A 26,734-nucleotide genomic window follows, 5' to 3' on the forward strand; every position below is an offset into this window, starting at 1 on the left:
CTAGACAGATATTCCTCAAAAGCCTCCCTTCCTGCACTCTGTCATTTAAAGAGGAATGCAAGTGCAGTGCATTATAGTTTCAGATAGTAACTAGATAGTTCTTTTTAGCTCACCCTTGCCTTCCTATCTGCCCATAAGCCCTCATGCCTGGCACTTTGTTTTATTTCTTGCTTCATCAATCTCAAAGTATGCCTTTGTAACCCTTCTAACATCCAGAGGATAGACTCTTGATTTTGCTCCACCTCTTCTTCCCAGGCCTTTGACCTGTGCAAGAAATGGTCCTGTATATTTGTCTTTTCAGTTGACTATCAGGAATCTGCCTAGTTTCAATTCCTGATGTTCATCCTGTCCTTTTACCCTCTCAGAATATTTCATACAGTCTCTGCCTTCCTAGTTTTTTCTCCTACCCTTTTTTCCCCAATAAATACCTACTGCCTCTTCATATTTCTAGGGAACCCTCCACCACCACCCTTTTCTTGTTAGATGAAGTCCCAATTCTTGAGCTTAAGGGCCCTCCAAAATACTATCCTATCCCAGTCATTCTACATCCTTTCCTTGCCTTGCCTTGCCTTGCCTTGCCTTGCCTCGCCTCGCCTCGCCTTCCCTTCCCTCCCCTCCCCTCTCCTTCCCTCCCCTTCCCTCCCCTTCCCTTCCCTTCCTTGTAGTTGTCAAGGCTAGAAACTTGGGTTCAGCCCTGACCTCTCTTTCTTCCCCCTCTCCCGTATCCAATACTAAGTTCTAAATATCTCTGGAGTATATCATTTCTCTCAGTCTCCATCACAACCTGCTCCCCAAGCTGACACCCCATGTCCTGATCACTGCAGAAGCCTCCTGACTGCCCTTGCCCATGCTAGTTCCCCCAGACTGCTACAGAATTCAGTTTCTAAATCTCAAACCTGCTTATGTCATTGTCCTATTTAATATGTTAAAGATGTTCCATTGTGTAGAGGATAAAGGTAAATTTCTCGTGGTCAACAGGCCCTTCATAGTCTGACTCTGATGGTTTATTTGATATGTCAACTTGACAGGGCCATCAGGTGCCCACACATTTGGCCAAACATTATTCTAGGTGTGCCTGTGAGGGTGTTTCTGGATGAGACCAACATTTGAATCAGTAACTAAGGCAGGTTGCCCTTTCTGATGTTGCTAGGTCTCATCCAATCAACTGAAGACCTGAATAGAAGAAAGACTGAGTAAGAGGGAAATCCTCCTGCCCAATTGTCTGAGCTGAGACCCTGGTCTTTCCTGCTTTCAGACTCAAATGGAAAATAGATAGACTTACATGACTGTTCTAGACAGTTTATTTTCTCCATATTAATCCCCAGTGAGGCTGCATTGCAGGCTGATATTCTTTTTTATAAAGCCTTTTCTCATTCCTTCCACCTGTAAACATCCAGCCCATTTCTCAAGGTCTAACTAACTTAAGTCATATCCCCTCTAAAGAGTCTTGTGTGACCTCTCCAATATCTAGGGTCACGCACTGTCCTGATTTGCCTGGGATTTCCCAGGACATGTGACTTTCAGTACTAAATCTGGGATTATCCTAGGCAAACTGAGATGGTTAGACAGCCTACCAACACCTCAATGTCTCTTCCTTGTTAGAACAAAAAGTCCTGTGAAATTATCAGTAGCCACTATTTCTGCACTTATGATGTCCTTTCTCTGCAGTAAGACTTAGGCTCCTATTGGACAGAGACCTTTTTTTTTTTTTTTTTCAACGTTTATTTATTTTTGGGACAGAGAGAGACAGAGCATGAACGGGGGAGGGGCAGAGAGAGAGGGAGACACAGAATCGGAAACAGGCTCCAGGCTCTGAGCCATCAGCCCAGAGCCCGACGCGGGGCTCGAACTCACGGACCGTGAGATCGTGACCTGGCTGAAGTCGGACGCTTAACCGACTGCGCCACCCAGGCGCCCCAAGGACAGAGACCTTTTTGATTGCCACTTCATACATAGTATAATGCTATACCTATGTTAATACCTACCCAGTGAATAAAGTGGTTTAGTTTTAAGTTGGCACCCATATGTAAAATCTTGTCCTTATGATTAACTTATTTGTCTTTATTTCTTTCCAGCCCAGATGACTTACTCAATGCCTTGAATGAGGGTATCAGTCGTGCTGATGTCATCATCACATCAGGGGGTGTATCCATGGGGGAAAAGGTATGAAAAATGGGATTCATGAAAATTTATCTGCTGTAATGTCCTTGCATATGGTTTATTAACTATAGTCTGGTACATATCTGTTACCCATAACCAGACCTGCACAAATCTGGAAATCCCTAGGGCTTCAGAAATTTCTGGGCATTCTAAAAGGGATGCAGTATGGGTAGATCAGGAGCAACTTGGAGAATCCCACAGCATGCAAAATGGTTCCAATGTTCCCCTGTAGATTTCTGTTTCTTTGCTCGCTCAACTTTGCTATAACATTAGGATTTCCTTTATACATGATATTTAACCCCAAGATAAAGCTCCAAGATCCTGTCCTCCCCTGCCACATATTCCAAACCTGATAACCCTTAGCTTCCCAGAGGGAAGAAAGACAGAATTAGGCATTCCATTGCCCCTTTTGACAAATAATAAGGCTCATAATCATAATAAATGAAGGAAATAAAATGCAAACATATATATAAGCATATATAGGATTTTATAAGACTAAGTATATTTGCATAAAATATATGCTTAGTCTTTTAAAAATCCTAATTCCAGTGTCCCAGTATCATTAAATTTATATATCTTAATGAAATGTGTTGGTTCATGATGATTATTGGGACTACTGAATAATGTTGTAAAAGCAAAATATACTTTACTACAGTAACCAACCTGATGTTTTGGCTCAAAAATATTTCAGAACACAAAATGTTTTTACTGGCCTATAATCCCTTTCCATCTTTTATTTTTTCATATTAATGACTAAACTGAAAAATTGTAAGAATATTGTCAGAATGGCAGTTTTTACTAAAATTCAGATTTTCCAAGAGCATAATTAATTTTTGGCTAGATCTTATATATATGATTGTTCTTGGTCTCTGCCCTCTCTAGCTATAAAACTGCCTAAATTTATAACCTTACTCTTTAGCAGAATTCAGTTGTGTGAATAGAGAATGTCTACCTTTCATTCGCAACTAGTTTTAGAGTGTTTACAAACAGCCCTTAAGTGGCCAAAAACCATAGAAGAAAAATAGAGAATCTCAGTCTAAGACAACCATCTCAGATTACATCCAAGAATGAAAGTGTTGAAGTGTGGGTAGGTATTCTCCTTATAGCAGACAGATGGCTAGGTTAGTCTTAGCGTCTCACAGAAGTCCTTAGCCCCAGGTGGAGCAAATTGCTGCAGAGCTCTTTTGAGATCACAAAGGCCAGGGCTGAAGTCTGCATTGTCATAGAGCTATAAGAAATAATTTTCAGCCTGTCTGTTTTCATTACCATCAAACTCCCTGTGGTAACACAAGAGCAAACCCTGAAGTTAAGAGTACTTAATGTTAGGGCACCTGGGTGTCTCAGTCGGTTAAGTGTCCAACTTTGGCAGGTCATGGTCTCATGGTTTGTGAGTTAGAGCCCCGCATCGTGCTCTGTGCTGACAGCTCAGAGCTTGAAGCCTACTTTGCATTCTGTGTCCCTCTCTCTCTTTCTGCCCCAGCCCTGCTTGTGCTCTCTCTTTTTCTTTCAAAAATGAATAAACATTAAAAACAAAAATTTTTTAAAAGAGTACTGAATGTTAAATTTGTTTCCAGGGAGTATTTCATGTATAATTTATCTTGGTTGCAAATTATCTTGGTTGCAAAAATTATAGAATAATACCTGTTTGAAAAACCTGAAGTTTGTCTTTTCCAATATTTCTAAAAGCAACTAGCTTATAACATACATAGGTTTGGCAATTGTGATTCAACTCTGGTAAGGACAGAACACTTCTCAACCTTAACCTTCTTTATTAGTGCTCACAAATATGTGATTTTTCCTAGGGACTTAAAAATAAAGAAGCAATATAGTAAACCACATTGGTTTTATTTATTTTACTATCTGTATGGTAAAATACTTACACTAAACCTTTAGTTTACTAGGGAGGAGATTTTAGGAACTAGGCATCCCGTAGTATTCCATGGGAGCTAATAATTGTCCTTTCTTCCTCCTTGAGTGGGAATGAGACAAAAAAGGAACTGGGAAGAAAGACATAAAGCCTAAGTTCTGCAGACTCCTGCCAACCTTCTAGTTGCCAAAAAAGAATTTCAGTTGTACTCAGTGGCAGGAGGAAAGAAAAGCATAAGAAACAGAACATCTGCTTCAGCCCAAGGGCTAAGCCTGAAAACCAGTCGCTGAAAAGGCAGGGAGGTCAAGGAAAGATCCAAAAAGCATTATGTAACAAGCATGAATCTTGTGTGCAGAAACTCAGGTATGCAAGAAATTTATTTACTTGATTCAACTTAAATCCTACTATGAGCACCTATGCTACAGAACAGGCAAGAAATTTTATGAAGCCACTATGGAACTCACCCACACCAAGGATTATGCCAAGAAACTGTAAAGGGCTTAAGAGGCCAACAGCAGATCAGGAAGACACATGTGGTCACCAGTCTGCACCGGATACACCTAGAGCATCTCTCTAGTGCCATTAGGTCTCAGTTATTTGCTCCTTTGGGACTTGCTAGACACACTGAGATCATGGGGAAGCTGGAAGCCTTAGGGCAAGGGGAAGAAGCTCCTAATGCTTGTGAGACCCACAGACCTCAATCCTCTTCTCAGCCAAGAAAAAATGGCTCTTCCACAGTTGCTTCCCTCAAAATCTTTTCCTACTTCCACCTCCCTCTGCCCCCAAGTGTTTACTTTTGTAAAATACTGACAATTTCAAGTACATAGTATCTGCTTTTTGCTATGAAAACTAAAGAATTTATATGCATTACTATGCAGAGTACTATACAGTCAGTTAAGCCTCCAACTCTTGGTTTTGGCTCACGTCATGATCTCACAGTTCGTGAGATTGAGCCTGCGTCAGACTCCACACTGTCAGCACAGAGCCTGCTTGGGATTCTCTTTCCCTCACTTTCTGCCTCTCCCCCATACTTGCTGTCTCTTTCTCTCTCTCTCAAAATAAATTAATAAACATTTTTAAAAGAATGATTACATTACTATAAATTTTTCACAACCTACAGGATTGTAAAATAGCTCAAAGACAATGAAAGGCACAGATAACCAAGGAGGATACACTACACTGGACACCCAGTAATTTTTTTTTTTTTTGTCTATTTGAAAGTCTCTTAATTTTTTCCTGACAGTGTCTCCCTCCTATCTCATATGATCAAAATAATCATAAAGATCATTATTGATCACCAAAAAAGGCTGGTCTCAAAGGCTTGGCCTGATTATTTAACAGCAAAAGTGTTCATTAACCATATAGGCCTTCTTGACTTTGTTTTGCAAATCTAGAGCCATACAGCAATAGACTATTAAAATTAATCAGTATTCCAAACAAATAAATACAATAAAATTTCACTTATTGTTTATTTCAGTCCTGTGTCATTCTTGTTCTGCTATATTTGGGTTAGCAATCCGCTTTCATGAAGCCATCTGCTTCTATTCTAAAGAGTCCTGGGACTCCTGACAGAGTCTACTGGTTCTATATAATAGTTATCTCAGCTGTATCACCTCAGGTGCCTGTACCCAAGAGACTATTCTTTGAAGTGTCAGAAGTTCAAATTACCTATCCATGGTCCTTTTCCCTAGTGCTCTGAATCTGTCTTTGTTGGCAGGTACAAAAAAAGCAGAGCCTTTAAGCAAGCATTAGAGTAAAACAGAAACTTTCCAAAGATGACAGACACTTTATGGCTGTACTTAATTTGTTGCTGTAACTAATAATTTCAGAATAGAAGATAAGTAAAATTCTCCATTGAGATACAGTAGTAACTATTTCATAAAAGTTTTTATGTGTTCCCGCTGAGAGTGCAAACATATATGGGCAGTAAGGCATTGCCAAATCTCTACACAATTTCTAAACTATTTATATGAACTTCCACATATATGGATCTAACCTTGGGCACACTGAGCATGTCTTCTCAGATATGACAGCAACTCCCCACCCATGAACCTCTTACAATGGTAACATATCAAAGACACCTAAATCTTTCTAACATATCTTTTTATAAGATGAAAGAAGAAATCTTTGTGATTTTCTAGGGGCCCTCTAGGAAATTTCAAAGACAGTTTTAGATGTAAAAGATATTCTGAAATTTTTACCTTTTACTAAATTTAGATCTGATCTTTACAAGGCAAAATCAAAAGAGCTGTCAAAAAAGAATTGAGTCCTCAATTAAGATAGGATCATGAGGGACGCCTGGGTGGCTCAGTTGATTAAGTGTCCAACTTTGGCTCAGGTCATAATCTCATGGTTCGTGAGTTCAAGCCCTGCGGCAGGGTCTATGCTGACAGCTCAAAGCCTTGAGCCTGCTTTGGATTCTGTGTCTCTCTCTCTCTGCTCCATACCCCCCCCCCCCAAATCACTCTCTGTCTCTATCTCTCTCTCAAAAGTAAATAAACATTAAAAAAAAACTTTTTTTTAATTTTTTTTTAAAATTTTTTTTTGTAACGTTTATTTATTTTTGAGACAGAGAGAGACAGAGCATGAATGGGGGAGGGTCAGAGAGAGGGAGACACAGAATCTGAAACAGGCTCCAGGCTCTGAGCCGTCAGCACAGAGCCTGACGCGGGGCTCGAACTCACGGACCGTGAGATCATGACCTGAGCCGAAGTCGGCCCCTTAACCGACCGAGCCACCCAGGCGCCCCAAAAAAAAACTTTTAAGATAGGATCATGAATACCTGAGAAACAATACTAGTTGCCTAATTTTTCAAAGCAACAATAAAATATTTGGAAATAAGCATAGAAAGTAGCATGATCGTAAAAAATCTTAGCTCATTCATAAATGAGGAAACTTCATTTTTTATTTTTTATTTCTTTTAAAAAAAGGCAAAATAAACATAAAGCACAAAAGGAAGATTACACAAAAAGAATAACCTTTAGTTTCATGGGGAAAACATTAATCACTAAACTAAAGAAATAAGCTCATCAAACTTGAATGAACTTACTAAAATTTTAAAATAGTTCTCAGCTTCATTTCAGACACAGGTATTATAAACCAAGGCAAATAAAAGTGTTTTTCAAAGTTTTGCCCTTTATTATGTTATTTTATATTTTGCAACAAACCGCCACTTTACTTTAGAACAAAGAACAAGGGTCCCTTGACCCTTTAAGTGGGTCTGCAAGGTCAGAACTATTCCTAAGACTTTATCTGAATTTTTTATTCTCTTTCTCTCATAAATGTACAGTGAGTTTTTCCAGTGGCTGTATATTGTGTAATATCTCATCAGACTCAACACAGAAAAAAGTAAGAGGATCCAACTGACTTCTATTAAGCCAAATGTTCAAGGAATTGTCAAAATTATAGAACAATGCATAAAAAATAAGTTACTTATATAAACACAACATGACCTTATCATTGCTGTTTCCAAATGAGCCAACATTTTTTTTAATATTTTAGTTTTAGTTTCTAATACAGTAACTATCAATAGGCATAACCTACATAAACAAAAGCTCTAGGGATCCATATAAATTTTAATTTAAGAGCGTGTAAAGTGTCCTGAGATCAAATATTTTGAGGGCCGGCTGGACTTTAAAAAAAAATACTCTTTTTTCCTTGAAAAACAAAAGAACACACATCGTTATACTTCTCTGTCATTAATGTTACTAGCATAATTATAACCACCCATATTTCATCAAAATGTTTAAGGAAATAACTAATTTTATCTTTCAGAGTGAAAACTAGATAATTGAGAAATCATATGTAGGCATTTGAGAAGACTAGCAAAGTTCATAAACACACAGAATATAACTTTCTACAGCCACATGCATCCTTTCTGTACTTTCCTGATGTAGTACAGATGAACAAACATATTAATTAACATGACCTAAAGATATAGCTTCTCCCTAGCATATAAAAGTAAGAAACAAAGTATATTAACTTTCAAACAAAAGTGTGGATGGTACCCAACTTATGGTAGTTCAACTTAATGAATTTTCAACTTTACAATGGTGCAAAAGTGATGCACATTAGTAGAAACCAGACTTCAAATTTTGAATTTTGATCTTTTCCCAGCCCAGCGATATGCAGGGCAATACTCTGTCGTGATTCTGGGCAGCCACAGCAAATCGCAGCTCACAGTCAGCCACAATCCCAAGGGTAAACAACTGATAAACTTACAACCATCCTGTACCCACACAACCATCCTCTTTTTCACTTTCAGTATAGTATTCAATAAATGACATAAGATATTCAGCACTGTATTATGAAACAGGCTTTACAGAAGGGTTCTGTAATGTAAATGTTCCGAGCACACTTAAGGTAGCTTAGGCTAAGCTGTCATGTTCGGTGGGTTAGCTTTATTAAATGTATTTTCAACTTATGATATTTTCAACTTACAGCAGGTTCAGGAGGTAACTCCATCATGAGTGAAGGAAGATCTGTATATTAACTTAAATTATGCTTAGTTATCAATGACCCAGGATTCTGTCTTACTTAGAAATCATCCGGGTGTTCTGATGATTATTCATTGATTAATATCAGTTCAATAAGATTTTAAGTTACTTAAAGATCTTGAAAATTATTTTCAAGCTGACATACTACAAACATAATTACTATTGAAATTTAAAGTTTGTCAGGATAAAGAGTCAATTATATTGTACCCAATATTACATTTTTCACATTCTTAAAATATATAGGAATAGCATTAGCTTATTTGATGAATAAACCTATGTAAGTTTAGGGAAAACAAACCCAAGCAAAATAAAAAATATTTGCCTAATTATGCTTAACACTGATAAATAAGAAAAAGAACATTGGTGGGTTTTCTTAATAACTAAAACTTATCTCATTTGCTAAAGATTTACCTTAACTTGTGATCTTTGATTCTTAAAATTATAAGAATACCTTTTAATGTAGCTGATTTAAAATATGTTAAATTTTCTTCTAGCCTGATAATTTTAGGAATATTCTATTTATATAAGCAGTTATTTATCTAAGTCCATCAGAACAGAGCACCTTTTAATTTAAGAGACAATATAATTGTTTTGGTATGTTTTTCTTCTTCCTCCTGGTAAAGCAAACTTTACTGTGGCCCTAAGATGGGGGCTCTTCTCTCTAGATCCTGCTAAAACTGGAGGGTTGGGGATGAGAGGCTCTTGGATTGCCCCTTCCAACACCTCCATCACATTCAGACTCAGATGAATAATAATCTTGTTTATCATCAGTTTTCTACAGCTTAAATTTTCTCAAGATTTCAGTTTAATTCCAGTTAGTTAACACAGAGTGTTGTATTAGTTTCAGGTGTACAATGTAGTAATTCATCATTTCTGTACATCATCCTGTGCTCATCATAAGTGCACTCCTTAATCCCTATCACCTATTTCACCCATTCCCTCCTCCTCCCCTCTGGGAACCATCAGTTTGGTCTCTATAATTAAGAGTCTCTCTCTCTCTCTCTCTCTCTCTCTCTCTCTCTCTCTCTCTCTCTCTGTTTCCCTCCCTCCCTCCCTCCCTCCCTCTCTCTTTCCCCCACTCAATCCCTCCCATTTTTCCCCTTTGTTTTTTGTTTTGCTTCTTAAATTCCACATATGAGTGAAATCATATGTTATTTGTCTTTCTCTGACTTATTTTGCTTAGCATTATACTGTCTAGCTCCATTCATGTTGTTGCAAATGACAAGATTTCATTCTTTTTATAGCTGAATAATATTCCATTTCTAAAGCTTAATTTTTGTAAAATAGCTCAAAGATGATGAAACACACAAATAAGCCAGAAGTTTGTGCTACACTGGACATCCAATAATCTTTGTTGCCCATTTTAAAGTCTTTTGCAACTTGACTAATGTTGTTTGTTCTTACCTGAGTTGTGGAAAAGGCCTTGCTTCTTCACCCATTCATTTTTCTTCTTCCTGACTCCAGCTTTCAGAATATCAGACAGAGATCCTTGCTGCTTCTATAGGTAGACAAAAACTTTAAAACAATGATGATTCTCAGCCTTTATGGCTATGTCTGGTACAAGCTTTCCCTCTGTCACAGCAAGGTTAAGCATTCCTTCATGTTCACAAAGAATGAAAAGGGACATTTTTAACAACAGAGAGGTTTTTTGCTTGCAAGAAAAATAAAATACTTCCATTCATTTAGCAAATATGTAATGAGCATATCTGCTTTCTAAAACTCTGTATCATAACCTTTAAAGCCTACAGGTATATAGCTTCTGCCTGTCTCTCCAACCTCATCTTATGCCTCTTTCCTACTCATTGTCTTTTTAGTTCTAGGCACATTCTTTACTGCTTTAGTATGTACTTCCCTCTGCCTGGAAGTATGGCTGAATCCTTCATATGGCTGAATCCTTCTCATCCTCACCACCTCTTTTAAAATGGCCTTTCCTTATCTGCTACCCCACCCAATTATTCTCTATCCTAGTACCTGTTTATTTCTTTCATAGCATGTACCACACTTTATAATTATTTTATTTGTTGCTTTACTTATTTTAGTCTGTCTTCACCAGTAAAAACACAACAGAACATCTTTGTGTCCTGTTTATTTTTCTTCACCATTAAATCTCTAGCACATATAGAATCCCTGATGTATAATAGGCACTCAAAAATATTTGTCAAACTAAGAAATGAGTGAATGAAAGGCATGTGCTATTCACTGGGGGTTTGTTATATATACACAAGGTTTCTATGCTTACAAACTGTATAGTCCAGTAAAGGATATATACCAATTATCAGCCAATTGCAGTATAACCTATGTGTGTGATATCAGAAGGACATAGTGTTATAACAGCACATAAGGTCTGGAGATTTATGCTCCTACTATAATACAGTGGCTTATTTGGACCAAGCTTCCCACCAAGAACAACTATAAAAGCTATATAAATTTTTAAAATTTTTTAAATAAAAAAAAAGAGAAGAAAAAGCAGGTGTCTGAAGAGAACAACCGAGGTATCCAGGATTTAAGGCACCAAGATCTCAGAGAAAAGCAAAGGACAGAGAAGTAACACTAGAATTCTCTGCCACATTTTTCCTCAAAGCATTTACTAATTCCTAAACCAGAGGGATGGGGGAAGGTGTAATGGTAGAAGAGGCCAAGAAGCCAACCATAACAGAGTAGATAAGAGGCTAAGAAAATAAACAGAATTTTAGCAGTCTTAGCAGTTCAGGGCCTGCAGTGGGGAGGGGCCCTGGCAAATATCTCAGGCTCTTAGTTTAAACCTTTGAAGTGCTCTAGGAATAAGGACAAATAGGAAATATACCAGCCTTAGCAAAGACTGGAATTTTTTAGTCAGAAATATTGTGTAGGTGTGGAAATGCAGAAAGGACTAAAGAACAAAAAGAAGTGTTAATATATGGGTAAATGTAAATGACTATTGATTGTATAAAATAATAATGTCTTATGAAGTTAAAATTGGTTTGTATATAGGGGCGCCTGGGTGGCGCAGTCGGTTAAGCGTCCGACTTCAGCCAGGTCACGATCTCGCGGTCCGTGAGTTCGAGCCCCGCGTCGGGCTCTGGGCTGATGGCTCAGAGCCTGGAGCCTGTTTCCGATTCTGTGTCTCCCTCTCTCTCTGCCCCTCCCCCGTTCGTGCTCTGTCTCTCTCTGTCCCAAAAATAAATAAACGTTGAAAAAAAAAATTTAAAAAAAAAAAATTGGTTTGTATATAAATATTATATATTAAATCATAAATGTAGAGTATATGTTTGTATAATATATATAGAAATATATATAATAGTTATATATATACACACATACATACACTAAATATATACATACTAAATATTATATATACTAAATATTTATATAGAACATATGGTACATCGTAGCACAAAAAGCAGAGAGGAATAAATGTAGTTAGCATATTTTAAATCTCATGCATTGTCTGGGAAGTAATAAAAATATCAAATTATAATATACTATAATAAGCCAAGGATGCATATTATAATCTCTAAAATAACCACTAAAATAGGGGACGCCTGGGTGGGTCAGTCAATTAAGCATCCAACTTTGGCTTAGGTCATTATCTTGTGGTTTGTGACTTCGAGCCCCTCATCAGGCTGTACTGACAGCTCAGAGCCTGGAGCCTGCTTTGGATTGTGTCTCCCTCCCTCTCTGTCTGCCCCTCCCCTGCTTGCACTCTGTCTCTCAAAAATGAATAAACATTAAAAAAAAATTAAAATAACCACTAAAATAATAATAAAAAAACTAGTAACTAACAAGCTAATTGAAGAGAAAGAAATTAAAATAACAAAAAAAATGGTGAATTCAAAAGAAGAAAAGATGAAATAAAAACAGAAGTAACAAATAGTAGGGTGATAGTCTTAAACCCAAATGTAGCAGAAATTGTATTAAATGTAAATGGACTAGATCCTCCGATTAAAAATTGTCATCCTGGATTATGAAAAGACAATAAATTGTATCATGGTAATAAAGGGCCCACCTTAAACGGAAAGATACAGCAAATTGAAAGAAAAGATTAGAAAAAAATTGCAATAAAAGATAGCTGGTGTGGCTGTATTAATATCAGAGAAAATTAAGGTAAGCAGGATTGTAGATTATTGGGAGGGACATTTCATATATTTAAATGGATCAGTTCATCAGAAAAATATAATAATTCTAAATTTGTATGTAACAACATAGCCTCAAAATAAACATAAACAATCTTTTGTCCAAATCTAGCCTTGGGAATGAAGGGGAGGTTGAGAAGATAAGTGAAACTGAGATAAGCTGTGGAGAGAGGAAGGTAGAAAGAAAGAGTATTCTAGACAGAAGTAAGAACATTTTCAAAGAACGGAGGCAAGAAAGTTTCAAACTGGAGAGAGAGACAGAGAGATTGACAAATGGGGTTGGATGGGAGGAGGATTGCCTGATGAGAGCAATGATTGATAAAAGGGGGCTAGAAGATACAAGAATCATAGATATGATATTAAAAAGATGAGACTCCTTCCTGGAAACCAGAAAGTTTTGAAGTATTATATGGTGACTTGATCAGATTTGTTTTCAGATCTCTCTCACTACTGTGGGGGGAATGAATTGGAGGAGGGCAAGACTATTGCCAAGGAGACATATTTCAGTAATCCAGGTGAGATGATGTTGGCTGAGGCTGTGGAGATAGAAGGGAACATATTTTTAAAATAAAGTATCCTAAGCTTGTACAATATTTAAATTTTAGTAAGTGACTAGACTTACTCTTAGATTAATGAATAGGAAACTCAGCAATAGAGCTAGAGGTTGAGAAATTTTAAAGACTGCAGTTTGTTTTCTTTATGTCTACAAAACCAACCGCATAGCAGTGTTGCCTTTCATTTTCAAAGGTCAGGTTTTGTCAAACCACTGTGGATTGGTTGTAACTTTAAGCTGGTTGTGTTTTTGTTGGCAGAATATACATTTGGAACAATTAAACTCCCTTTACTCTGTTTCAGAGCTCCCTCCCTATTTTTTATTTTAGTTGATTTACTTAGATTTGGCAGTCTGTGGGCAAATGTCCAAGTCTTTCCTCAAGGAATGTGTGCATTATTTTAAGTCCATTAAGTAAAATAATATAGTATACATACATGTGGTTTCCCTGCCCCAGCACAACTTCTTAAGCTTCTTATTTGCTAACATCCTTTCTCAGACATAAAATTCTATATTAAAAGAGAAACAGTAGCCTATCAAGTAATGATTTATATGCTAATGTGGTTATTTGGTTTATTATCTAATTGTACTAGAATGTATTTTTTATGAAAGCAGGGACATTGTCTCTTTTGCTCAAGCCCATATCCCCCTGTACCCAGATTAGTACTCAGCATATACCAGGTACTCAATATTGAAGAATAAATGAATGACAAGAATGAAGAGATGAAGGAATATTTGTCTTAAGTAAATCAAATTCACTAAAATAAGGTGTTTCTTTTCATTTCAATCTTATAAATTCATTTTATTTTCATTTGAAGTTTTGAAAGTCTGATATTAGAATGTTTGAAAGTAAAGTGATTATTTTTCATATTTGCAGGACTATCTCAAGCAGGTGCTGGACATTGATCTTCATGCTCAGATCCATTTTGGCAGGGTTTTTATGAAACCAGGGTATGAAAATAATCTTGTTATCTCATATATGGGGTTGGCTTGGCTTGCTTTGACTAACAAAGTTTTAAATGTTTTCTTTTTACATTTTCTGTTATGGATTATTTATTCTAATAAAAGAAATAGTATTAGAATTCCTTGCATCAGTGTAGCGCCTACCTGAAATGGGAATTCATCTTCTTTATGAGTCACTGGGTTTATTATAAACAAAGCAAAGCAATTTTCCAAACCTTTTCTCTGTAGTTCCCATGTCTAGTTCCTTCTTTCTCTTTTTCTCTTTCTCTCCATACTGCTGCTTTCTCTCCTTTCAAAAACATTTTAGTATGAAAATTCTCAAAATGCACAAAAATAAGGAGTACAGTGAAACCCCCGTGTACCCATCACCTAGCTTCAGTAACTATCACCATTTTCCCAGACTGTTTTATCAATCCTCCCTTCCCTTTTTGAGAGGACAGAAGGCTAGATTGTTTGTTGGGTTGTTTGTTTGTTTGTTTTGGGGTTTTTTTGTTTTTTTATTGCTTTAAAGCAAATTCTACAATGTCATTTTGGTATACATCTCAAATAATAATAACGATAACAGCAGCATTCTCTTGTGTAATCACAGTGGTATTCTTACCTAACAAAATAAATAAGAGTATCTTAATATCATCTAATACCCTGATCATATTCAAAATTCTCCCAAATGTTAAGAAAAATAATGTCTTTGGGGAGCCTTGATGGCTCAGTTGGTTGAACATCCAACTCCTGATTTTGGCTCAGGTTATGATCCCAGGGTTGTGGGATTAAGCCCCATATCGGGCTCTGTGCTGAGTGTAGAGCCTGCTTAAGATTCGCGCGCGCGCTCTCTCTCTCTCTCTCTCTCTCACTCTGTCTCTCTCTTTCTCTCCCTTTCTCCCATTCTCCCTTTCTCTGCCCCTGTCCCCAGCTCGTATTCTTTCTCTGTCTCTCAAAATAAAAAAAATAAATTAAAAAAAAGAGAGAATGCCTTCTTACATGCTTTATTTGAATTAGAATTCATCAGTTCCACAAGCTGTATTTGGTTATTAAATCTATATTGAATAAGAACATTTACCTCTACCCTCCTTTTTTCATGCCATTGACTTGCTGAAGAAACTGAATCATTTGTCCTAACAAATGGATTTGGCTAATGGCTCCGTTGTGGTGGTGGTGAACTTGTTCTGCTCTCTTTCCAGTATATTGTATGGACTAGAAGTTAGATCTAAAAGCTTGATTAGATTCAGATTCAATTTTTCTTCCCTTTGCAAAAATACTTCATCAGTACTCTTTCGTACTGCTTCTTACCACCTCCTGGGAAAAACAAAAATAACCACATACCAAGATCTGGCACATCTCCTAAAGCTAATAACTCCCTAAGGAAGGGCTGATGGAGGTTCTGTAATCAGTTATAAATCCTCAAAGAATGCCAAACAATGGTGTTGATGAAAATGTGTGGCCATGTCTTTAAGCAATAGTTTGCCTGTTCAGACCTGTTACTCTATAAACTTTTCCTTCCCCATTCAAAGGCTTCAGTGTAGAGGTGAGCATTCAAATTCTAGCACACCTCCATGCTGTCAGGGACAACAGTAATTATGCTTTCGTTTCAGAATTATACTCTGATGGGTATTCATGTGAACCCTAAGAGAGAGTAGAGGTGAGACATCAGTTGTTAGGAGTGAGCTATGGGAACATCATAAATTTCAGAAACCTTTTTTAAGTATAAAGGCATCCCTCCTCAACTCCCCGATTTATTGGGTACCTCTCATCAGGTCTAGGATTAGGCTTTATCACCATGATTTTACCATTTAAGTATGAAGTTAAGATTAACCCTAAAGTCTTCTCCACAATTTGATAGAATGTAAAATTCCTGGCATTATATTTCTGTAGTTGCCCCAATATGGCTGCTGCTAACAAAGTCCTTTTATTATTGAGACTATTGAATTTGAATCATTCTCATTAAGAATATTTTGTCTTAAGTAAATATTATTATGTTGTGAGTGCACAGGCATTTTTTCCCATCCCTGTAGGCAGTACTAATTTGATTAGAATACAGAGGACATCCCAAAAGCATGTCAGTGTGCTTCTCAGTAACCTCAAAAATTGAATTGACTGTTCTTTTTGTAGTGAGAAAGAAGCTGATATTAGTTGCCCTCACCTCTAGAGGAGAATTATTTGTAATATCTATTATTTAAGTCAATCTCAGCACCTGTGATGTATAATTTTGGTACTATTTTGTTTTCAGTTTATCTTTTTACCACTTCAACTTAACGCTGTCATCAGTTCCTAATGTTTATTCTCCTCCCTTAAAGTCATAACACTCTGCGACCTCAGTCATTGTATAAATGCTGTTACATTCTGATCTCAAGAGGAGAACTGAACAATAGGTGCTGAGTTAGAAGGAAATGGCTTACCAGAACTTAAACAAAAGCTTCACAGTCTTGTAATAGGACGCTCATGATAGCAGTGCATGATAAAATGTTTTGTTGTAATGGAATGCTTTTTAAATGAGTACCTTTAGAGAAATCACAGTACCTGTCTGCAAGATGTAAAAGATAATTTAAATTGGCTCTAAATATAGTAGAAGGAAAGTATTATGCATTCCCTCCTCACTCTTATTATGTGTGTTAGTTTGCTATAATAAAATAGTTTAGAAGTTTAAGTGGGCTTCCTTTTACTTGGCCAGAATTTATACTTGTCTAAAGATAAGAATTTAAAAGTAATTGCTCCTTAATAGTAGAACAAGAAGTATAAAAAGCTCAAGAACAATTTAGCTTTGCTCTTCCCACATACAGTACATTAAGAATGTAATTAACCTCTTTCATTTTAGACACAGAGATATTTAAAAAGACATTTGAAGTATTACCAATCAGGACTACCAATCACAATTCTATGGGTCGTCTACAGTGAACATAGCTGTTGCCAGGAGTGTATCTTGGAAATTATTTTCATCACATAGTAACAGTCATTGCCAAATAACCTATTCATAAATTGGTATGATAATGTAATCTAGTTTTTCTAAAATACAGCCAAGAATCAGGAAATAAGCAAAAAGGGCCTCAGAGTAGCCAAAAATAGATGTTACATAGTACACATACTAACACTTCACAGTAGACCCTCTGAGAGCCTTGTCCAATTATGAGCCATAAAATTAAAAGAATCTTGGTTCAAATCTTTGTTTTCCCATTTAGTAGCTAAGTGATTTGAGCCAAATTTCTTAATCTCTGAGTCTTAGTTTCCTCATCTATAAAATGGGATGATACCTGTTACTTCATGGGATTGTTGTGAAAGTTAAATGAAATAATGGATGTAATGCATAGATGTTTCTTTCAAAATAATAACATTACTATTATTATTATCATTCTGACAATATAATTATTACTAATCCTCTCTGGTTCCTAAACCTAAAGCCAGCTTTAAGGGACAAGATGATGGAGCCTAGCATGAAGGGGAGCCACAGAAAAAAACTAAGGGAAAAGAGACAAGACCCTCAGTGTGTGGGATGAAGTTATGGTTTATAGGTGAAAACAATGCACAATATACCCTTGTGACCCTACATCACTGTAGGATAGCAGAGTAGAATAAGTTAATAATGATATTTGTGAATCATCAAAAAAATGTTAATGTTCATCATATTATTGCAAAAGCTAATAATGAGTGATCCATTTTTGAAAGACAAAGTTGCAAAAATAATAAAAATGATTTAGGTACTGAAAGAGATAATTTTTCAACTATATGGAAATTTTAACATTCCCTAATGATTCTACATTACTCAAGTTTCATTAATATAAGGAAATCTTAGCTAAAAGTTTATATAAAGCATAATCAATAGAAAAAAATATCACTATTCTTGACTGCCTGTCCACTCTGTGCCACTTACACTCAGCCCTCTCCCACACCCCCATGATCAGGATTCATGTCAGAATCTTGAGGAAGTATAATTTATAAATATTTTTAAATTAATATTGCTTTAGTTTTGTTCTAGTCATGGTATTTTATTTATTTTGACATTTCAAAAAAATCCCTTCATAAAAGCCAGTGTTGTGTTTATTGCTGAGTATAGTTTTAAATGGTTGAGGAGTACTCATCTTGAACAACAGGCAGTTATCTGATAGACTATCACCAGCTAGTCTTGCAGTAATAAGAATGATTGTTGTAGATCTCCAGCAAAAATAGTATGGACGTTATCAACTAGAAGGGTAGAGAAACTCCAGGATTTGAGATACACTTCTCTGGCACTAGCAGGAAATGGAAAAAAAAAAAAAAAAAAAAAAAAAAAAGCTACAGAAAACCAGGAAGTTTGGTTACTTGAAAATAAAGATGCTAAAAATAAATTAATGTAAATGCTTTTGAAACAATTCATGGTATAAAGGTTTAAAGAAGAGTCAACAGAAAAGTATTTTTATATGATAAGTACTCTATATGGAAATCCACATAGCAAGAAAACTGGAGTACTTAATTTACTTGTCACATTACTTAGCAGCCCCTAACAAATGATCTCTTTCATTCTCTAGCCTGCCAACAACATTTGCAACCTTGGATATTGATGGTGTAAGAAAAATAATCTTTGCACTACCAGGTAAGAATAATTGAAACAGTTTCTTTTGCTTTTCCTATAAAAATGATCAAAATCATTTTGAAACCCAGGTGACCAGTTCCTTATCAGAGCACTCCATTTGGAATCTGAAAGACCTGGGCTCAAGACCCAGCTTTACTTACTGTATGACCTTGGGCAAATCACTTACACTTTTTGAAGCTGTTTCTTCATCTATACAATGGGCTAAAGCCTACTTTGTATGATTGGTGTAAAAGTCAAATTAGATAGTATCTTTCAAAGTATATCCCAAACCCTAAAATGGTAGCCAAGTGTTAACTGTCACTAGATCTATCTGGGGTACCTGCTTTTCCTTATAAAAAATTGGTCTAAGTTAGCAGTCTAATCACCTCCCATAGCTAGAAGTATTGTGTTCATAAGTCCAAAGGGCCTTGAATCACCCATGAAAGTAAATGGTAAACAAAAAAAACAAAACAAAACAAAACTGGCTTTTGTTCTTGCCAGATTTGGACTGGGATGGGGCAGGCAACATGGAATGAGGGGTTTCTCAGCCAAACCCCAGGCATCATCAGTCTGACCATATCACTGTCCCCCATCCTCGCTCCCGTGTGAACAGAAACTCACATGTTCAGACAGTAGAAAAAGCGAAGTGGTTCCGTTTATAAAGACTTTCAGTCAGTTTTTTATTGATTTTTGGCTTGCAGTTAAAGCCATGCTTTTAAAGTCATTACCAATCTTGATAAATTCTAAAGCAGTTTAGAGGTTTTGTGTATCTACTTGTTATTTTTTCCAGCTTTTAAAATTATCCTCTGATCTGTAGCAGCGTCCTATTCTCTATGTTTTCGGACAGATTCCTTCAGAAAATAACCTGCTTATTCCTTTCAGATGCACAAATCTGGTGACTTTGGGATACTTATCTGCTTTTGATAGTAAATAAATCTCAAAATAGAGTATAAGGAAAGGAAGACAGGCAGAAAATTTTGAAAAGCATTTTTTGGAGTTTTGAATTTTGAAAGCATTTCTAAAGCTCCTATCTATAAGCATAAAAGATTAGGTTTATATCCTACAGGAAATGTTAAGAGAGAAGACTGTTAAGTAAAGTAGTCCTCAAATGTATCTGTAGTAAAAACTCCTTAGGGCCTTTAAGGTATGTATGCTCAGATCCTCTGGAAAAATGTAATTCTCTTCCTAGCTTCATTTTGCCTAGAAAAGACTGTTACTTTGTCTACAGAAGACAGGACTTGCCCTATAGACAAAGAATTATACTGGGAGCCTACTTTGCCTTTCCTTATGAACTATTGTTCATCTGCCAAAGAAGTTATAATTAAATAACCTATTTTCAAATTGCTACTTTCATTTGAAATTTTCTCTGCCCAGCCTCAGTGAACCAAAAGAGGGCAGCAACAACCCAGATGTTCAGATTGTGGAATCAGTAAAGTGGTTCCTTTTAAAAGGATTTTAAAATTCATGATTGTATTTCTGCTTTTCTGAAGGCTGCACATTTAAAACTGTTACTAATCTTGATAACTTTGTTTGTTTGTTTGTTTGTTTGTTTTGGAGAGAGAGAGAGAGACAGCATGAGCAGGAGAGAAGGAGGAGTAGAGAGAGAGGGAGACACAGAATCTGAAACAGGCTCCAGGCTACAAGCTGTCAGCACAGTGCCCAGTGTGGCTCAAACTCACAAACCGTGAGATATTGACCTGAACCGAAGTTGAACATTTAACCAACTGAGCCACCAGGAGCTCCTAATCTTGATAACTTTTAAAGCAGTTTAAAAGATTGATGTAGGGGCGCCTGGGTGGCTCAGTCAGTTGAGCGTCCGACTTCAGCTCACGTCACGATCTCACCGTCCGTGAGTTCGAGCCCCGCGTCGGGCTCTGGGCTGATGGCTCAGAGCCTGGAGCCTGCTTCCGATTCTGTGTCTCCCTCTCTCTCTGCCCCTCCCCCATTCATGCTCTGTCTCTCTCTGTCTCAAAAATAAATAAACGTTAAAAAAAAATTAAAAAAAAAACACTTTAAAAAAAAAAAGATTGATGTATCTACTTGCCATTTTTTTTAACTTTTTAAAATTACTGTAATAACATATGTTCACTATAAAAACATTAGAAAATACAGGTAAGCGTTAAGAAATGTTATTGGTAATCCCTTCCCCCTACACACAAAATAACCACTATTTGCAATTGTTTGCCATCCATTTTCAATTAGAGTAATTTTATAAAGCAGCAGCATTACAAGAATGCCGTCATCGTTGCTGAACAATAGCTTTTTTCTTTTTTCTTTTTTTTTTTGCCTTCCCAGAAACATGTTCATCTGTGTATTTTGAGACAGGTGAAAAGCAATTAATTCTCATTAAGAGTCTGCTGTGCTGTTGGGCAAGACAACTCATTTTTCTATTGAAATTATTACTATTACTCATCACTTTTTACAGCTTAAAAAAATCTATTCTTAACTACTTTTGTGGGTGGAAGAAAATTAAAGGTATGGTTTTAGCTAATAATAGGCTAAACCATTGCCTTTTACTTTGATGATGCAATTAGCAGCACAAGCCAGGCCAAGGGAAACTAAAAATCTAATAGTCGATCCCAAGCCCTCCGCGTACATATACATGCTCGATACCACTGGATTAATGTGTTAGTAAAATTGGAATTTTAGACCCAGGAGGGATATTGAGAGGCATGTAGTCCAAACCTTTCATTTTGGGAAGAGTAAAATTAGATTCAGAAAGGTTTGGAACTCACTCGGGCCACTCAGTTTATTTAGTTAACAGTACCACACACGAAACGAAATCTGTGGTTCTCAGCACAGTCATTTTTTTCATTGCCCACCTTTCTTTCCTTCGAAGTGCATGACCCACCCAGATTTCTTCTTGGAGAGGTACAACTGAATTCTTCAAGTTTTGCTTATAATTTTAAAAGAACTTGGTATTTCTATTAGTCTGCCCAGACTTCCATAACAGACTATCACAGACCTAATGGCTTAAACAACAGAAATTTATTTCCTCACAGTTCTGGAGACTGAAAGTCTAAGATCAAGATGCCAGCAAGGCTGGTTTCTGTTGAGTCTTTCTTCCTGGCTTGCAAATGGCCAACTTCTCACTGTGTCCTCACATGCCTTTTTTTCTGCGTACATGTGCTCCTGGTGTTTCTCCCTCTTTTTATACGGACACCAGTCTTGTTGGATTAGGACCTCATCCTTATGACCTCATTTAACTTTGATTACCTCTTTAAAGGCCCTATTACCTATAAATACAGTCATATTGGGTGTTAAGACTTCAACATATGAATTTGCAAGGGACACAATTCAGCCTATAACAGTATTCCTCTTCAAGTCCTTCACAGCTTAAATTGTTTAGTTTTATTTTTTTAATTTAAAGAGATTTCTGGGTAGAGGGGGGTTATGGATACATTTCTTTGTGCTTAACGTATTTTCTAAATGTTTTTGTACGGAGCATGTATTACTGTGGCAATTTTAAAATATTTTAAAAATAGCAGGTACAATCTGCTTTAAAACTTACAAGGATTAGTAATGACTTTCAATGTATAGTTCCCAGGAAATTGGAAATAAAAAACTGTGTTAAACAGTTTCAGGGAATCAGAAGTTTCTGCATTTCACTGGTAGACAAATGTTTATACCTTCTGTGGTATTTGGTTGACTGTAGCTCTATTCTGGCATCCTTCAGGATTTAAGGTGATTTAGAAGATTAGGAGTTAGTGGTTAGTCACTTCACTCTTTATGATGCCTGAAGGTATAGACAATTGTAATTTTTTGGCAAATTTTTATACGTATACTATAAATAACTGCTTGGTTGACTTTCAGGGAATCCTGTGTCAGCCGTGGTCACCTGCAACCTCTTTGTTGTGCCTGCACTGAGAAAGATGCAGGGCATCTTGGATCCTCGGCCAACCATCATCAAAGCCAGGGTAATGTTTTCTAAATGACAAGGAACCAAAACTGAAGCCTAATAACAATTAAGGATATGATTTTCCAACTGCCCAAAATAAACATCCAGAATTTTGTAATCGTTGTGAGGGAAAATGTAGTTATATTCTCCCCATCATGACAGAAATGGAGGGGAAAGGGTCCCATTTATTCCCAGCCCACATTATTCCACAACTTCTAAAGTAAATAATTTTTTCTGGCAGAATCCATATGGAAGTGGATATGTAATGATAAAATGGCAAATAGAATGAGACTGGCACTACCCTAAAATAAACCTATACGGAAGGAGGGACAAGAATTCCCTTTCAGCTGTGTAAAGTCACACAGCCAACTGTTTATCTTCTCACTTTTTCCGCAACCTCTCTGATAAATTTTAAACAATTTGGAAAAAGACAGTCAAAGGACTAGAAGCAGACTAGCGAGTTAAAATAAAACGTTGACCACATTGTTAGGAAAAGGACAACTAAGCCTAAGAAATTATACTTGGTTAAAAGGCCACTTAGAAATTAGAGTCCCCTTCTCCACCAACACTAACTTCAGTTTGATTTACTACTACTCAACTAATTATGTAACACAATTTCTATATAACTAATAATTCTCTTGGCAATGTGACCTACAGTATCAAACCATTGCTTTTTTTAAAAGCTTGATTGAAATACAATTGACATACAAAAAATTACATATATATAACATATATATTTTGACAAGACATACGCATATGCCCATATCATCACCACAGTCAAGGTACTAACATATTTATCACCTCCATAAACTTTCTGTGTTCTTTTGTGGTTTTATTTGTTTGATTTGTGGTATGAACATTTAACATGAGAACTATCCTCTTAACATATTTTAAAGTGAAGAACACCATGTTGTCAACTATAGGTACTGTGTAGTACAACAGATCTCTAGAACTTACTCACCTTGTATAAGAGAAAATTTATACCCATTGAAAAACAATTCCCCATGGCCCACTCCCCTCAGCCTCTGACAATCACCATTCTATTCTCTGCTTCTATGACTATTTTTTTTTATAAAGGGCTTTTTTTTTTAAGTTTGTTTGTTTGTTTATTTATTTATTTATTTATTTATTTATTTATTTATTTATTTATTTTGAGAGAGAGAGAGAGAGAGAGAGAGCACATGAGTGGAAGAGCAGCAGAAGGAGGGAGAGAATCCTGACCAGGCTCCACACTGTCAGCGCAGAGCCCAATGTGGGGCTCCATCCCACTAACTGTGAAATCATGACCTAGGTGAAATCAAGAGTCAGATGCTTAACTGACTGAGCCATGCAGGCGCCCCTGTGACTGACTATAATACCTCAAATAAGTGGAATCACTCAGTATTTATCCTTCTGTGACTGGTTTATTTCACTTAGCATAATGTACTCTAGGTTTATCATATTGCCACAAATGGTAGGAATATCTTTCTTTTTTAAAACTAAATAATATTTCATGGTATTAATATAGCACATTCTCCTTCTCCATTCATCTATCAATAAACATTTGAGTTGTTTACATATCTTGGCTATTACGAATAATGTTACAGTAAACATGAGAGTGCAGATGTCTCTGAGATCCTGATTTGAGTTCTTTAGGATATATACCCAGAAGTAGAACTGCTCAATCATATGTTCTATTTTCAACTTGGGGGGGATCTCACACTTTCTTCCACAGTGGCTGAACCATTCTACATTCCTACCAACATTATATCCAGATTCCAGTTTCTCCACATTGTCGTCAATACTTATCTTTTGTGTTGTTGTTGTTGTTGTTGTTTTAATAGCTATCCTAACAGTTGTGAGATGGTATGTCATTGTGGTTTTGATATGCATTTACGTATCTTCTTTAGAGAACTGTCTATTCAAGTCCTTTGCCCATTTTTAAATCAGGTTATTTGTCTTTTTGCTATTGACTGGTAAGAGACTCTTATATATTTTGAATATTAACCCTTTATCAGATAGATGGTTTGAAACATTTTCTCCCTTTTCATAGGTTGCCTTTCCATACTGTTGTTTCCTTTGCTGTGCAGAAGCTTTTTAGTTTGATATATACTGGATATGTATTTTTTATACATAAAATACTGGATATGTATTTTTTATTTTGACAATTATGGATAATTGTCTATTTTTTATTTTGTGGCTTGTGCTCTTGGTGTCAAATACAAGAAATCATTGCCAAGACCAATATCAAAGAGCTTTTCCTGTATGTTTTCTTGTATTTTTACTGTTTTGGGTTTTAAATATAAGTCCTTTATCCATTTTGAGTTAATGTTCGTGTATTGTGTAAAAAAGGAGTCCAAATTTAATCTTCTGCATATATATATCCATTTTTCCAATACTTAAACTGTTATTTTTTGAGAGCTTTGAAATAAATTCCAATGTGACAGAATGCTATGATTAGTTGACAGGAAGAACACAAGGCATAGAGGAGGAAGAAGGAATGTTTATAAAATATTGTGAGAATACATTGGATAAAACATTAAGGAAACCTAAGCTTCAGGTATTCTTTCTTTTTAATTTTTTTAATGTTTATTTTTTATTTTTGAGAATGAGAGAGAGAGACAGAGTGCAAGCAGAGGAGGGGCAGAGAGGGAGACACAGAATCCGAAGCAGGCTCCAGGCTCCAAGCTATCAGCACAGAGCCTGACATGGGGCTTGAACTCACAGACTGAGAGATCATGACCTGAGCCAAAGCTAGATGCTTAAACCAAATGACCACCCAGGTGTCCCTAAACTTCAAATATTCTTAACATTGACCTTTTAAATATTGAGATTTTGTAGGCCAGCATATGAAGAGATATCCTCCTTTTCCTAAAATTTTAGTAAAAGCTCAACTATATATTCTGAAAACAGATTATCGGGGGATTTTCCAATAATCATGGTGGTGGTCTTATTTTAAATTTAATGGAAAAAGAAGAAAAACAGCCATCAGTAAACAAAAAGTATTCTGATCAAATCAGAAGGTCAGAGTCATAAAGCTTAGACATCTAAACCAATAATATGAATTTGCTCACCATTTTCATATTTGCTAAATTTAGAAAATAAGAAAAATCTGCATTGTTATAAGAGAGAAAAAGAGGATTTCTCTTTGACTCTGCAAAGTTCTTATGAATCCTTTCATTTATTTCTCATCTTAACATTCATTATCTCTTCTCTAAAACTGACGTTGTGGCAGCTATCCTTTCTGACAGTAGTGATGAGCTAGAGCTCTACAATCACACTGATGCATGGTACATTGTTCACACTGCTGCTCACTCCTGTCAACTCATGGAATTGAGAATTAGTCTAAGAATCAGTCAAACTCCCTTCTCCCACAGAGCAGTGTCACTGGGACTGTCAGATGGGTCATCAGTGTCCTTGGCTGTTTACTTCTTTTGGTTTTAACTCCTAAAATCACCCCCACACCTTTCCTGACATAACTGTCACTTTTAGAACATAACTTTATTCACTTCCTTGAAATATGGTAAAGCCTCTTGTCTGTGTTTTCTGACCATCCAATATGCAGCTTACAGACACCACTTATTACTGTTCTCCAAAATGGCCACCAAAATCACAGCCTCTCCCAATCCTTACTGCTTTCAGAAAGTGAGGTAGTTATTAAATGCTGGTGTCGGTAACTCGTAGTGCTGGTTCTGATATAGCTGTCCTGTGGTTAGGGCAATGCTGCATTATTTTGAAAGGTCAACAGAAAAAATGTCATCTTTTGTATCAGTGCATTCTGACATCAATTTAGAACACTTGCACCATAACCTGAGTCAGTTATGGTTGAAGTTGAAATACTTCTGGCTTTCAGTAGGCAATTAAAAACGTAACCTTAATTCACTGAATTATTAACCTAATGCTTCTACAAACAGATATCCTTTTGTGTTTCCTTAACACATTTCCTTAATATCCCATCAAAGTGCCCTCTACTGCCCCTTGTTCTCAACTCGTTTCTCTAGAAATATACCTTACACAACTCCTATTAGTATTAACAGCCCATCTCAGGCAATGATTAAGAGAAGGGAAAGGGAAAATATTTTCATCTCCCATGGGATTAGGCCAGCATGTGCTGGGAGAGTATGGGCATGTTGAACTCTACTGGGCTATTCCAATTTTCCCATCTTATCTCT

General features: G+C 36.4%; 1 protein-coding gene across 23 annotated transcripts in view; it reads left to right on the forward strand.

Moving 5' to 3' along the window:
• Nucleotides 1–26,734, forward strand: part of GPHN (gephyrin) — a 631,205-nt gene that overhangs the window by 595,345 nt on the left and 9,126 nt on the right. For all 23 annotated transcript variants that reach the window (XM_045451302.1, XM_045451293.1, XM_045451291.1 and 20 more), the window contains 4 exons: nucleotides 2,076–2,163; nucleotides 14,063–14,136; nucleotides 18,642–18,706; nucleotides 22,499–22,602. In XM_045451302.1, the coding sequence (XP_045307258.1) occupies nucleotides 2,076–2,163; nucleotides 14,063–14,136; nucleotides 18,642–18,706; nucleotides 22,499–22,602 (331 nt within the window). The remainder of the gene's footprint in view (nucleotides 1–2,075; nucleotides 2,164–14,062; nucleotides 14,137–18,641; nucleotides 18,707–22,498; nucleotides 22,603–26,734) is intronic.

The sequence above is a fragment of the Leopardus geoffroyi genome, chromosome B3 (assembly GCF_018350155.1).
Source record: "Leopardus geoffroyi isolate Oge1 chromosome B3, O.geoffroyi_Oge1_pat1.0, whole genome shotgun sequence".
Taxonomy (NCBI): Eukaryota; Metazoa; Chordata; class Mammalia; order Carnivora; family Felidae; genus Leopardus; species Leopardus geoffroyi.